At 54.9% G+C, this 14,844-nt stretch overlaps 2 protein-coding genes across 2 annotated transcripts; both read left to right on the forward strand.

Moving 5' to 3' along the window:
- The first annotated feature begins 622 nt into the window (after positions 1-622).
- Positions 623-10,862, forward strand: LOC134057086 (uncharacterized). Its single transcript, XM_062514111.1, has 7 exons — positions 623-646; positions 3,165-3,268; positions 3,315-3,717; positions 5,772-5,844; positions 6,180-6,232; positions 6,506-6,670; positions 7,148-10,862. The coding sequence occupies exons 1-7, from the start codon at positions 623-625 to the stop codon at positions 7,313-7,315; spliced, it is 990 nt and encodes a 329-aa protein (XP_062370095.1). The 3' UTR covers positions 7,316-10,862.
- A 520-nt stretch (positions 10,863-11,382) lies between these two features.
- LOC134057087 (zinc finger protein 239-like) lies at positions 11,383-14,196 on the forward strand. Its single transcript, XM_062514113.1, has 3 exons — positions 11,383-11,731; positions 12,086-12,226; positions 12,413-14,196. The coding sequence occupies exons 2-3, from the start codon at positions 12,145-12,147 to the stop codon at positions 13,327-13,329; spliced, it is 999 nt and encodes a 332-aa protein (XP_062370097.1). The 5' UTR covers positions 11,383-11,731; positions 12,086-12,144; the 3' UTR covers positions 13,330-14,196.
- The last annotated feature ends 648 nt before the right edge of the window (positions 14,197-14,844 follow it).

The raw sequence follows: 14,844 nt of genomic DNA on the forward strand, positions 1-14,844 counted from the left end.
CAATTCCCATCATCCCCCGCGCCCCAGAGAGCCCCGTTCTAGCCCCCCAGGTGCCCGCCCGGACCCCGAAGCGCTCCACATTCCCCTCCCTGACCTCCAAGTTTTCGCCCTGGACCCCCAAGAGCTCTCCCAGCCTCCGAGGTGTCCGTCAGAATCCCTCAGTGCCCTGCCCAGTGCCCACCCGGCCCATTGAAGTGTCCTACATACCCTCAAGTTCTAAATTCCCTGTGTAGACCCAAGACTGCCCCAAATGTACCCCAGAAATGTCTCCCTTGACTCCAGAGTGGCCCCTTTTACCCTGTCTGAGAAAATGATAACAAGGATTAGAGAAGGACTGAAAAAAGTCTACTTATCATACAGAAGGAGAAAGCAATAGCCAGTAGTTTTCAATTAATTAATGAAGGGAATTGTGTTACTTAGAACCAATCACCAAGAATTTTTATGATTGCTAAAACCGTATCGATTTTTTAACACATAAATGAAAAATTAGGTAATAAAAATATTATTTTTATTATTAAAAGAAAAACATCTTTGTAATTTTATTATTTTATTAATATATAATTATAATAATAAACATGCAGGGATTTTTTTTATGTTTTAGGATGTCAGTCCCAGGTGGGCAATGTCTGACATGGTGAGGTTGGAGGTGAGAAGCAGGTTGTCCAAATAGGGTCAACCCTGAAAGGGATCATTCTTCTCTGTGCCCAGACCTTCTAAGGTGACATTCATCATCAAGATCACCTGGGGAATGCTTCGGTCACCTCTTCTCTGAATTGAAAAATTTAAAAAAATATTCACTTGATTAAAACCAAAAATCATGAGGTGCACTTTGAACTCTCTCTCCTTAACGCTGACACTGACACTGACACTGACACTGGGGATCCAAGAGCATTGTGACTGAGGAACCTCATGGAACCAAGAGTCCATTGCTACACTGTGCAGCCTGTGGAACCAAGGGGAGCACAGTGACATTGCGGGGCCTCATGGAACATTGGAGACTATTCTGACACTCTGGGACCCACTGGAACAAGGGACTGTTACAGCTTGGCAGGGCCTCATGGAATCAAGGGCACGGCAGTGAACACTGTGGGTCTGCACAGGATGAAGGGTTCATTCTGACACCGTGGAACCCAGGATACCATTGTAACACTATGGGGCACCATGGAAACAAAGGTGCATTGTGACAGAGCAGGACCTCATGAAACCATCGAGGCCATTTTTACACATTGAGGCCTTGTGAAACCAAAGGGCCATGGTGGCACTTCAGAGCCTTGTGGAGCAAACAGGACCCTAGTGACACTGTTGGACTCAGTGGAACCAAGGGGCCATTGTGACACTTTGGGTGTCATGGAATCAATGGTCTGTTTTGACACTGCAGGCCTTAACGAATCACAGAGACTATTGTGGCACTGCAGGTGATGTCTTGGAGTGGCTACCTAGAACACAGGCTAGACAAGGTTAAGGGAATAAAGTCGGTGCTTATTAAAGGCCTTCAATAGATACACCTTGGACAGTGAAAAGCTTCCCAGAGGCTACACCCAAGGTGGATGGTGGTCATGACTTTTTCAGACAGATATAAGTTTGGTCTGTTTGCATATAAGGGGTTAATCCTCCAATTACAGCTTCCGCTAATGAAGTCATATTCCCTCAGTTTGCTCCCCCCTCCCAATTCACTTTTGTTTATTGTATTTGGAACCTGAGGCTGTAGGGTGTCCTTGAGTTTCAGAGGAATCTTTTTGTCTGACCAAAATGTGAAGATAGTTAACTAATACTTTCTATGGAGTTTAGAGTTATGCATTGATGCATAACAGGATTTCAAAAATATAAAGGCTAAAATCTTATGCCATGACAGGCCTCACTGAACCAAGGGGCCACTGTGACACTTTGTGGCCCCATGGAACCAAGGAGTCCATTGTGACGCTACAAGGCCTCATGGAAGCAAGGAACCATTGTGACACTCTGGGGTCTTGTTGTGCTAAGGGGTGATTGTGTCACTGTGTGACACCATTGAATTAAGGAGTCCATGGTGACACTGCAGGGCCCCATGGAACTAAGGATTCATGGAACAGTGCGGACCCCATGGAACCAAAGATCCACTGTGACACAGCAGGGCCTCATGGAATTCTGGAGACCATGATGACACTTTGAGGCCACGTTGAATCAAGGGGCTCTGCAGGGCCTCGTGGAACCAAGGAGACCATTCTGCCATTGTGAGTCCCCACAGAACCAAGGGTCCATTGTGACACTGCATCACCAAGGAGACCCCTGTGACACTGCAAGGCCTCATGGGAACAAGGGACCTTGCAGTCCCTTGTATATCTGCAGAGGGATTTGTCTCCTCTACAACGCATGTGGGGGAGACACCTGGCTGAGGGCTCCACATCCTCCTGCCTTAATTTTCTTTGCATTTCTCATTGTTCTTTCAAAATACCCAAACCCAGGGTGAAGATGTTGAGCTAAGACAACGATGGCAACATGGGGGGGGATCTTCCAGGGGATGTGGGGGGTGCTGGGTTCAAGAGGGTTGAGGGTTCCTGGGAGGGATTTGGGGGTCGCTCAGGGTCTTGGATATTCTAGGCTGAGCAGTTCTAATTGCTTTGGGAAACTCTGGCAGAGGTTCTGGGGCAGTTGATCAAGGATCCCCTGCCCAGGAACTGTCCACATATCCCCTGTACCAGTTTTGGGTTTCTCCTGTCCTGGATCCCCCTCTCCTCGCTGTCATTCTCCTTGCCCCCTGCTCATTCTCATGTTACCTCGCTCCTGGTCCCACCCTGCTCCCATCCCAGTCTGGATCCCACTCTTGGTCTCATTCCCTGTCCCGTATTCTCTGTCTGGTTGTCATTCTCATAATCCCGGTCCCATATTCCCTGTCCTGTTCCCGTTCTCATATTCCCAGTCCTCATGCTGGTCCCGCATTTCCATTTCCATATTTCCTGTCCCATTTCCGTATTTCCATTCCCAGCCCTATTTCTAATCCCGGTCCCATCTTTCTAATCCCTATCCCATATTCTCTCTCCAGTTGCTGTATCTGTATTCCCTGTCCTGTTCCCACATTTCCATTCCCAGTTCGTGTCCTGTATTCCCCGTCCCAGTCCTGTATTCTTGTTTCTGTTCCTGGTTCCCGTTCCCATTCCCTGTCCCCATTCCCTGTTCCCTCTCACCAGGCCCCGCCGCCATCGCTCCGGCCCCCCCGCGGCCCACACGTGACCAGGGAGAACCCCGCGCTGCTTCCGCCCACCAATCACAGCGCGCGATCGCTCCTGGATTTGCATAACCACGCTTTCGGTCCTGACCCCGCCCACCGCCGGCTGAAGCCGCGTCCGGGCGCTGTTTATTCCCAGTTCCCTCCCAGTGCTCCCAGTAAGAGCGGTCCTAGCACGGAAAGCGCTCCCAATTCCTTCCGGGTTCTCTCAGGATCGCTTCGAGTGCTCCCAGTATTGGTTCCAGCACTGTGCAGGGCACGGCCACTTTGGAACCCCCCAGGGCAGAGCACGGCTGCTTTTCAGTGTCGGCACCGACCTGGGCCGGGCTGGGAGCGGAGGAGGGGGAGGAAGGAAAGAGGAGCGGGAAGAACAAGAAGGGGAAAGTCAGGAACATGAGGAAGAGGAGCTGCAAGAGAAAGAGCAGCAGCAGAACCACTCGGCTCCCCCGCCCGCCCGCTCAGGCTGCAGTTCCCCCAACTCTGGCAGCATCGCCCTGCCCCCCCGGAACCCACAGGTGAGCAGGAAGGGGAACCTCGCCCCAAAACCAGCGGGGGCGTCTCTGGAAGGTTTTCTTTTTGAGGGGCCAGGGTACGTTTGGATCTTGAAGGACCCCGAAGCTCAGCCGGAAATGCCCCGGGAGGGATCTTGGCAGGTCCCACGTGGTGATCACCCAGTACTGGTGGGCAGAGGGCCAGTATGGGGTTTGGGGATCCCCAGGAGAGCCGTGGGGGAATGCGGGAGCCCCGGAGAGGGGAGAGCGCAGAGGGGCATTCCCAGAGCCAGGGAACCCCCGGCAGCCTGGAGGAGTGCAAGAGGTTGGTGATGAGCAGCCCCAGGCTCTCTGAGGTTGAAAGGGGTGATGACATCTCCAGCTACCCTTGGCCCGCAGGAACATCAAAACCAATGTGCTCAGCCCTTGTTTTTCCCCAAAACCAGGATTTCCCATTCCCAAATCATGGTCAGATGGAGGAGGAGGCCGTGAGGAAGATGGCCCAGAAGCCCTATGCAGGTGAGGGGGAAGTCCCTGCCCCCTTCCCCCTCTGTCCTGCTCCATCTCCCAGCCCAGCACGGCCCCCGGCTGCAGGACAACCCCGCTGCCGACACCGTCCTGCCGGGGACATGCTGGGGGGATCTCCTTCCCCCTCCCTCTGGAACAGAGGCAAATCCCATCCTCTCCTTGTCCTTCCTCCCCCAGACAAGGAGCTGAGGATGGAGACCAGGGAGGACAAATCCCCACAGCTGAACCTTATGGAAAAGGCATTTTAAACCAGCTCCATGGTGCAGGAATCCAAGGAGGAGGAAAAGCCCCAGAGATCCCTCATGAGGGGTTACAAATGCAGATCACGGTGATCCAAAGCAGAAAGACCCACTCCGGGCCAGGGAGGTGGCCAGAGATGCTGCTGGAGCTTAGAGCTGAGAGTCCATGAGCAGCTTCATGATGGGGAGAAGCCCCACAAGTGCTCAGAATGTGGGAAGAGCTTCAGCAAGTGATCCTACCTGATCCAACACTGGAGAATCCACATGAGGGAACAGCCCTATGAGTGTGGGGAGTGTGGGAAGGGCTTCAAGACAAGCTCTGACCTGACTGCCCACCAGATGAGCCACACAAAGCAGAGGCGTGCCGATTGTGAGGAATGCAGGAAGACATTTAAGACTAGCTCCAGTCTCCTCAGGCATCAGCAGATTCAGAGGAGAGGCCCTTCCACTGACCCAACAATGGGAATGGCTTCAACCAAAACTCCACTGTCGTCACCCACCAGCGCATATATACTAGGACGAGGCCCTACGAGTGTCCCAAATGTGTGAAGTCCTGTTCCAGAAGCTCTCACTTTACCCTACACCAATGAAGGCACCACTAAGGGAAGCCCTGCAAATCAAGTGCAGGAAGAGCTTCATGTGCTGCTCCAGCTCCATCCCCCGTGGCAGGATCTGTGCTGGATGTTCCTGTGGCCCCCAGTGGGCAGAGCATTGCTGGTCCATGGTGCCCGTGATCTATGTTAGAAATACACCTGGCTGGGTGGCTCCACATCCTCCTGGCTCCCCATGGGCACCTGGACATATCCACAGATCAACATCAGAAATCCATTGTGAAGAGCACGTTTGTCGACTTCTGACCCGAGAAAAATCTCACTCTTTGCATCTTCTGGTGGTATCAAGCAACACTGAATGGCCTTGGAGGTCTTCTCCAATAGAAATCCATCATTTTAATCCTTTCTGGCTCATGGGCATCTTCCACAGCCAAATGGGAACATACTGGGGCAAACCCCACAATTTTGGAGATGGTGGGGTGGAAACCCCTTCAAAAAGGGTTCTTCCCACCCAGCCAAGCATGTGGATGCTTTGCCAGCAGGGACACATAAATTCTTTTGTTTTGGCCTTGAAACAAAAAGGTTTCTGTTCATTCCTTTGAAAGCCCTGTAACTGGGGTTAAAAATAACGACAAGGAACTAAGACATGGGTGGGGCCATGGGGGGAGATGGATGAGGATGTGAGGAACATGGATGGGGACATTGCGAAGTGCTGTCCAATGCAGGTACTGCCACCACATCCCCACTATCACCACCACAGTGCACCAGCCAGATGTCATCACCCAGCAGGGCAGGAGGTGGAACTTGTTCGGCTGTTGACAAGTGGCCCGGAGGTGAGTGACAGTCACCAGGGCGTCCTAGGGACTCCACGCTCAGAGGACCCCAATGGCCCAAGGTACAGCACAAGGGTCAGTGCCACCCACAGTGTCATGTGGCCCCATGCTACATGTCACCAGGGGTGTCCTGGTGACATTGTCCCCCTGCTATCTGTCCTGGTGGCATCATGTCCTTTCCCCTCTGTATGTCCAAATTCCCTACCATATCTTCCTCTCGCCTTCCATGTGTCCCCTGCCCCCAGTGGGGCCAAAAACCATGAGGTCCTGGGCTGTCTGAGGGGACCCATCCTGTAGTGTCCCTGTGTCCCTCAATGTGTGCCCATGTCCCTCAGGATGTCCCCATGGCTGCTTCTGGCACGGAGCATCTGCACTCACCCTGGCACAGGTAGGAAAACACTGTAACACCCCATGACATCCTTGTCCTCTGATTTTAGGTCCTTCTCCCCTCCATTTTCAGTCCTTTTCCCCTTTTTTGGGTTCAGTGCCCCCTATTTTGAGTCTTTTCTGTGCTTGTTTGGATTCTTTCCATCCTTTACCCCAATTTTATGCACCCTCGCCTTCACTTTGGCACATTTTTGGGTGCATCCCTCCCTTCCAACCCCCTCCGCACCTTTTAGGCGCCCCTCACTCCCCTACACCCCAACTCCCTTCCCCACAGACATCTCCCCAGCTGTGTCCCCAACTGTCCCCCTATGCCACATGGACTCAGTGCTCACCATCCTGGATACCCTTGAGTCCCCGGCCTGGGACTGTGGATTTCCTCTTCCAAGAGATTCAGAGCTGGACCGGCTGCCAGGGGATGCCGATGGCACCAGAGCTCAGGGTGGGTGGCCTGGTGAGGTTGGTGGGAGGGGGTTTGGGGTCATCTTGGGACTGACCAGGGGCTTGTCCACTCTGCAGTGAGAAGCAGCCCTGGCCAGGGAGTCTGGGATGGATGGGGGCAGGAGAGATTGGACACTGGTGGACACTTGATGGACACCTGAGTCATGGATCCCAGCTTGACACTTGTCTGGATAGCTCTTGGCCCTGCAGCCCCCCAGCCTAGGCAGCTCCGAGCCCAGATAACCACCAGCCTTGATACACACCTTGGGTGTGTATCACCTAACTGGCCCACCAGCCCATCCCAGTAGCCCCAACCCCAAAACCCCCCAAAACAAACCCAATTCCAGAACATCAATTCTGGATGCTCCCTGCAGAGTGAGGGGGAAACTGAGGCACGGGATGAGGTGATGGGAGGAGACTTTGAGACTCACCCTGGAGACCCCAAAACGAGCACCCACCCCCCAAATTGTCACTGCAGCATCTCAGGCCCCCCAGCTGTCACACTGGGGCGACTCCAGGAGCCACTGCAACCCCAGGCCCCTCGAGGGGTGACCTGTGGTGTCCCTCTGGTGTCACTGGCGAGTCCCCAGCAGAAGCAACATCACCTCCTCAGCAGGAGGAAGACGAGAAGGAGGTGAGGATGTGACTGAAACTCCTGCCCGTTCACATGGGGAGGTCGCCACACGAACGGGGGCCAAGCACAGGTGGAGCAGCGGAGGTACCATGGGGACTGGGGGGGGACATGGGGACAGTCCCCAAGGTCCCCTCAGGGGATGCTGTGGTGGGGGCGGGGGGGAGGGGGTGCAGGGTGGAGCAGCATCTTCAGGGGGATGTGGGGAGATGGAAATGGCTGGGAGTGACCCCAGAAATGTTTTCACCACCTCCTCCTGTAACATGTGGGCCGCCCCCTTCTTTGGGGTGCTGGTAACAAATTGGCAGATGGCGGTGACAAAAAGCGCAGGTGCCACCTCGGGGATTGCACAGAGAGAGGGTCCTGCAGCATGACCAAGACCCCCCTGACTGAGGGGCACCCCAGGGTGACAAAGGGGGGGGGGGGTCAGGGGTGTCCCCAAGGTGTGAGGGGAGCAGGTTTTATGGGGAAGTGTGGTTGGGGCGCAACAGAAATGCGTCCAGTCCTGCCGGTGTCCGGAGCACGAGGGGGACATGGCACCTGTTACCCTGTCACTGTGTCCCCCTGTCTCCCATCATCCACTGTACCCCACTGTCCCTTTTGCTGGGCAGCAAGGGGTGGTGGCACTCCTGGATGGGTGTCCAGGTGGATCTGCACTCACCTGCTATGGACAGAGTTGTCAAACGTGATGTGGGGACACTGGGTTGCACTGTCATTGGCATTTCACTGTCATTGTCACCATCACTGTCAGTGCCACTGCCATTTGTCACTGTTATTGTCACTGTCACTGTCCTTAGCACTGTCACTGTCACCATCACCATCACTGTCATAGCACTCACTGGCTGCTCCCCAGGGTCCGCAGAGGTACTGGGGAACAGCCAGGGGACAGATGGATAGATGTGGGACAGAAGGACATGAGTGAGACACCAGGAGAGACATAAGGCACACAAAAGGGACATGAGAAGATACCAGAAGGACACTCAGGGGACACTGGGACACTTGCGGACACTCACAATATCACTGAAGGTGTAGCAGTCGGGGATTTTCTGTTTTAGTAGCGTTTGGATGTTGATGGCCTTGAGCTGGAACTCCATGATGACACTGATCAGCCTGAGGGGACAAAAAACACTACAAGAGGCCTCAAAATCACTAAAAAATAAAATAGGAAAAAATCCACCTCAAAATCCCAAAGAAACCAATGCAAAAGGGAAAACTCCGCCGCAAAAAATCCCCAAAAAAGAGAACAAATCTGCCCATAAATCCCCAAAAAACCCTGTGAGTTCCCCAAGTTCAAAAAAAAACCTGGAAAAGGAAAAATTTGACCCCAAAAATCCCCCAGAAATTAAAATTCCACCCCAAAATCCTAAAAAAAAAAAAAGGAAAATTTCCACCCCAAAATCTCAAAAAATCCAATGCTAATGGAAAATTCCACCTGAAATCCCCAAAAACCTCAGGAGTTCCCAAAATAACAAAAAAAAAAAAAACATTCTAGAAAAGGAAAAATTCTGCACCAAAATCCCCCAGAAAACATCAGGAAAGGGAAAACTTGGCCACAAAATCCCCAAAAATTACCCTGGGAAAGGGAAAATTTCATCCCATAATCCCACACAGGAATTCGGAAAAAGGGGTCGCAAATCCAACACTTGGATTTTAGGGATGGGAAACTTCCCTGGGTGGGACTTGTGGGATTTACCTGTGGAATTGGAGGGTGAAATTGCTGTCAGTGCAATCCAGCACCAGCAGTTGGGGGTCTCCAGGGTACACCCCCAGGCACTCTGTGGGCTTGGGACTGGGGTCAGGGAATGCTGAGAGCCCAGAAACCCTGGGACTTCCCAAATCCTGAATCACATATACTCCAGGACCATCCCAAACCTTGCACCTCAAACCCAAACCCCAAACCCCAAACCAAAACCCTACTCCTAAACCTCTTGGGACCATCCCAAATGCCTTTAGAGTATCCCAAATCTCAAATCCCAACCCTAACTCTAAAACCCAAACCCCAAGTGTCCCCACCAGTGATGACGCTGGAGGCAATGTCGAAGGTGTCATTACCAGGGTCAATGTCCCCTGTGCGGAAGAAGTGCTGTGCCTGGTGCCATCTCTGGTGACACCTGCAGTGCCAGCATAGGGGTAGTGGCCCAGGGTCTTGTTGAGGACAGCCAGGTACTGTGGGGACAGGGAAACAGTGCTGGGGATAGCACTGGGGCACCTCAGCGTCCTCAAATCACACCAGTGTCCCAAATCACCTCCATAGGCTGAGGTCCTTCATGTCCCCAGATGACCACTGTGTCCCCAACTCTTCTAACCCCTTTCAGTGTCCGTGTGCCACCTTCTTGAGGACAAAGGCATGGGGTGGGAGGTGCTGGCCTGGCACAGCCCTCGGGGTGCCCAGTCCCCCTTGTCACTCCCACACCTGTGCATGTCCCTGTGCCAGGGCTGGCATTAACGGTAGCACCGGGCCAGGCACTGGCACAGACACCAACCAAAACGGCTTGCAACCAGCAGGGCCACCCATGGGGTGGGCACGGAGCCACCCCAGCCTGGCCCCACGCCTGGCCTGTCACTGCCATGCCCACCAGCATTGCCACACCATAGACTAATGTGTCCCCTGGCACTGCCGTGCTCGTGGTGGCATCTCCACGGGCATTCCAGCACCTGCGGCGGCACTTCCATGGCCATGTGTGCCTTGGTATCACCACACCCCTGGTGGCACCTCTATGACCACCTCATCCTGACACCCCTGATCACCACCCCCTGTGGATGACAGGGACACTGTGAGCACCTGCACCCTGTTCTGTCCCTTCAGTTACCCCCTTGTAGACATCTCTGCTGCCAGTGGCACAGGTGCCACCTGATGCCACCGTGTGGGACTTGTCCCAGTTATCGCCGATGGATAGACACCTGGTGCCACTGGGCAGGGATGATGTCCCCAGGGCTTGTGGCAGAGCAGGACCCACACTGGGAAGGCCACATCCGAGGCCACCAAACTGTACCCAGCAGGCAGGAGGGACACCGGTGAGAACATGGTGGTGCCGCAGGGGGGGTGGCAGGTGACGTGTGGGGCACATGTGGGCACAGGAACTCATGCATCACGGGCTGGGGCAGGTACCATGCTCCAAAATCATGTCCCCTGTCCCTGTGTCCTGTTCCGTGTCCTGTGCCATGCTCAAGGTCATGTCCTGTGTCCTATACCACACCCTGCACCCTGTGTCATGTCCTATATGCCCCATGTCCCATGTTTCATGTCTTTAGTCCCATGTCCCATGAAACCCTTCACGCTGTGCCCCAGTCATGCCCAGGGCCCTACACCAAGCCCAATCTTGGCATCATGGCCCTGGGAACTGGGACTGGCACTGGGGCTGGAAGCCACCTGGGACAATGCCTGGCATCATGACACAGCAGCTGGAAACGTGGTGGGGACTGGGACTAGACCAATGGACACCGGGTCTGGGGCTGGGCACTGGAACTGGACACCAAACCAGGATCTATCTTAAGCCCCCATACTGGTCTGGCAGCACTGAGGTTACTGGGGATACTGGGAGCTACTGGAGGGGTACTGTGGGTGCTGACTGCTTCCCCCCCAGAACACGACAAGAGGAACCCCCGGGGGGGGGGGGGGGGGGGGGGGGAGGTGGGGGGCAGGAGCCCCGAAAATGAGACACGCGAGCTCCCAGTTCAGCAAGGTCACGGTGCGACAGCCCAGTCCCTGGCTCCTCCCCTGTCCCTGTCCCCTCCTCGGTCCCCAGGGCATGACACGGGGCTGTCCCTATCCCAGTCCCTGTCCCCATTCCCGGTCCTGTATTCCCGGTCCCTGTCCCCATTCCCTGTTTCCATTCTAGGTCCCTGTCCCCATTCCAGTCCCCATTCCAGTCCCCGTTCCCAGTCCCGTTCCCGCTCCCGCTCCCATTCCCGTTCCCTCTCACCGCACGCCGCCGCCATCGCTCTGCCCACCGCTCCCGCCCTCACGTGACCAGGGAGAACCCCGCGCTGCTTCCGCACACCAATCACAGCGCGCGATCGCTAATAGATTTGCATAACCACGCCCTCTGCTCCGACACCGCCCACCACCGGCTGTAGCCGGGTCTAGGCGCAGTTTGCTCCCAGTTCCCTCCCAGTGCTCCCAGTAAGAGCGGTACTGGCAGGGAGAGCGCTCCCAGTTGCTTCTAGGTGCTGTCAGGATCGTTACCAGTGCTCCCAGTATCACTTCCCAGTGCCGCGCGGGGCGCAACCGCTTTGCAATCCCCCAGGGCGGAGCGCGGCTGCTTTTGCGCGTCGGCACCGGGCCGGGCCGGGCTGGGGGAGGAGGAGCGGAAGGAAGAAGAGTAGTGGAAGGAAGAGCAGCAGCAGAACCGAGCGGCTCACTCGCTCGCCCGCTCTAGGCCGCAGCTTCCCCGACTTCCCCGGCATCACCCCTCCCCCCGGAAGCCGCAGGTGAGCTGGGAGGGGGAGCTCGCCCCAAATCCAACGTGGGGAGGTCTCCTGGAGGTTTCTTTGTGGGGCAGGAGATGTTTGGATCTTGCAGGACCCCGAAGCTCAGCCGGAAATGCCCCGGGAGGGATCTTGGCGGGTCCCACATTGTGATCGCTCGTTCTGGCGGAGAGGGGGCGAGATCGGTTCTGGGGATATCCGGGAGAGCCGTGGGGGAATACGGGAACCCCGGAGCGGGGAGAGCGCAGAGGGGCGATCCCGGAGCCGGGGGACCCCCGGCAGCCTGGAGGGGTGTGGGAGGTTGGTGATAAGCGGCCCCAGGCTCTCTGAGGCTGAAAGGGGCACTGGCTTGTCCAGCTGAACTTGGCCCGCAGGAACATAAACCCAACGCGCTCAACCCTTCTTTTCCCCCAAAAATGGATTTCCCATTCCTAAACCTTGGCCCGATGGAGGAGGAGGCCGTGAGGAAGAAGAACATGCCCCCGGAGCCCCAGGCAGGTGAGGAGGAAGTCCCTGCCCCTTTCACCCTCTGTCCTGCTCCATCTCCCAGCCCAGCACGGCCCCCGGCTGCAGGACAGCCCCGCTGCCAACGCCGTCCTGCCAGGGACGTGCTGGGGGGATCTCCTTCCCCCTCCCTCTGGAACAGAGGCAAATCCCATCTTCTCCTTGTCCTTCCCCCTCTAGACAAGGAGCTGAGGATGGAGACCAGGGAGGACAAATCCCTGCAGCAGAACCTTGTGGAAGAGGCTGTTTGGAGCAGCTCCATTGCACAGGAAACCAGCGAGGAGGAAAAGCCCGGGAGATCCCACATGAGGATGGGCTGCAAACACAGTTCTTGGGTATCCGAGGAGGAGAACCAGGGCCAAAGAACCGGACAGAGCTGCAGCCAGAGCTCAGAGCTGGGGTTCCATGAGCATCTTCATGATGCGGATAAGCCCCACAAGTGTTCAAATTGTGGGAAGAGCTTCAGCAAGAGATCCTCCCTGATCTGGCACTGGAGAATCCACATGGGGGAACGGCCCTATGAGTGTGGGGAGTGTGGAAAGAGCTTCAGTACGAGATTCAAACTGATCCGCCACCAGATGATCCACACTGGGGAGAGGCCCTATGAATGTGACATACGCAGGAAGAGGTTTCAGACCAGCTCCAATCTCGTCATGCATCAGCGGATTCACACAGAAGAGAGGCCCTTCCGCTGCCCTGACTGTGGGAAGGGCTTCAAATACAACTCCCGCCTTGTCTCCCACAGGCGCATCCACACTGGGGAGATGCCCTATGAGTGTGGGCAGTGTGGGAAGTGCTTCAGGACAAGCTCTGAACTGATTGTCCACCAAAGGATCCACACAGGGGAACAGCCCTATGAGTGTGATAAATGCAGCAAGAGGTTTCTGACCAGCTCCAGTCTCCTCCTGCACCAGCGCATTCACATAGAGGAGAGGCCCTTCTGCTGCCCCGACTACGGGAAGGGCTTCAGGCACAACTCCAACCTCGTCACCCACCGGCGCATCCACACTGGGGAGAGGCCCTATGAGTGTTCTGAGTGTGGGAAGAGCTTTTCACAGAGCTCTCACCTGACCAAACACCAATGGAGGCACCACTAAGGGAAGCCCTGCAAATCAAGTGCAGGAAGAGCTTCATGTGCTGCTCCAGCTCCATTCTCCATGGCAGGATCTGTGCTGGATGATGCCGAGTGACCCCTGGTGGGCAGAGCCCCGGTGATCCATGTTAGGAAGACACCTGGCTGGGCGGCTCTTCATCCTCCTGGCTTCCCTTGAGCACCTGGACATATCCACAGATCAACATCAGAAATCCATTGTGAAGAGCACGTTTGTCGACTTCTGACCCGAGAAAAATCTCACTCTTTGCATCTTCTGGTGGCATCAAGCAACACTGAATGGCCTTGGAGGTCTTCTCCAATAGAAATCCATCATTTTAATCCTTTCTGGCTCATGGGCATCTTCCACAGCCAAATGGGAACATATTGGGGCAAACCCCACAATTTTGGAGATGGTGGGGTGGAAACCCCTTCAAAAAGGGTTCTTCCCACCCAGCCAAGCATGTGGATGCTTTGCCAGCAGGGACACATAAATTCTTTTGTTTTGGCCTTGAAACAAAAAGGTTTCTGTTCATTCCTTTGAAAGCCCTGTAACTGGGGTGTCCTGGTTTGAAGGACAGGTGTTTGCCAAGGAAAGCAGAAGCTTCCCCTTGGACTGAAAGAAAATATGATTCTTCCGATTATTATAATTTCGGAATTAAGAGAGCTCTCAGGCAAAGATATGGGGGTAGGAATAACAGTTCTTTACTAGTATATTTAACAAGACAAACAAGAACAACAACAGCTATGAAATTACCCACAAACAGAACAGTAACTCAGTCCCAGTGTTTTTTGGCTGCAGGCACCTTTTCCCTGAGCTGCAGTTCCCGGTGCTGGGGGCGGGCGGCTCCCGCAGAGCTGCAGGAGGGCTGGGGGTGATGGCAGAGCTGTCCCAGGGGGAGAGAGAGATGGAGAGAGAGCTCTCCGCTCACGGTGTGGGTCCCGGTGCTCAGCAGAGTGCTGGATGGTGGTAGTTCACAGCGAGAAGACAGCCGGGCAGGGTCCGATGGTGGTTTCCCGACGCTGGGATGGCAGGGATGGGACACAGACGGCGATCGTCCTTCTCGTCCGAACTCCGCGGGGGAAATGGGCCGAGGCCCAGCCTTCCTCTTCCTCTTCTGGCTGTTTGAATCTCGCGGGGCTTGCTTCTTCCCTCCCGTCCCCTCCCCCTTGTCACCAGGGCCCAGTCAACAGGTATCTTAGCATGACAATGGGGAAAATTCCACAGAGGGAAAAAAAAAAAAGAAAGAACTAACCCTCAACATTATCCACCCCGAATTTTCCCCTACCATCATGCCAAATCAAATTAAAAATCTTCAAATTATAGACATCCATACAGTTACAGATACAGGCACAGTATTGTAGGTAGTTCACCCTAAAACAAGGTCTCCTTGGGGTATGCATCTGGTCTTTCCATCCCTTTGCATGATCCACCAGGTACACCCTGGCCCTTGAGCAAAAACCACCCCCCGAATTGGATTGTCTTTGCTGGAGGCAGGGTTCACCCAAACAGTTTTTCCTA

Source organism: Cinclus cinclus, unplaced genomic scaffold, assembly GCF_963662255.1.
Source record: "Cinclus cinclus unplaced genomic scaffold, bCinCin1.1 SCAFFOLD_85, whole genome shotgun sequence".
NCBI lineage: Eukaryota > Metazoa > Chordata > Aves > Passeriformes > Cinclidae > Cinclus > Cinclus cinclus.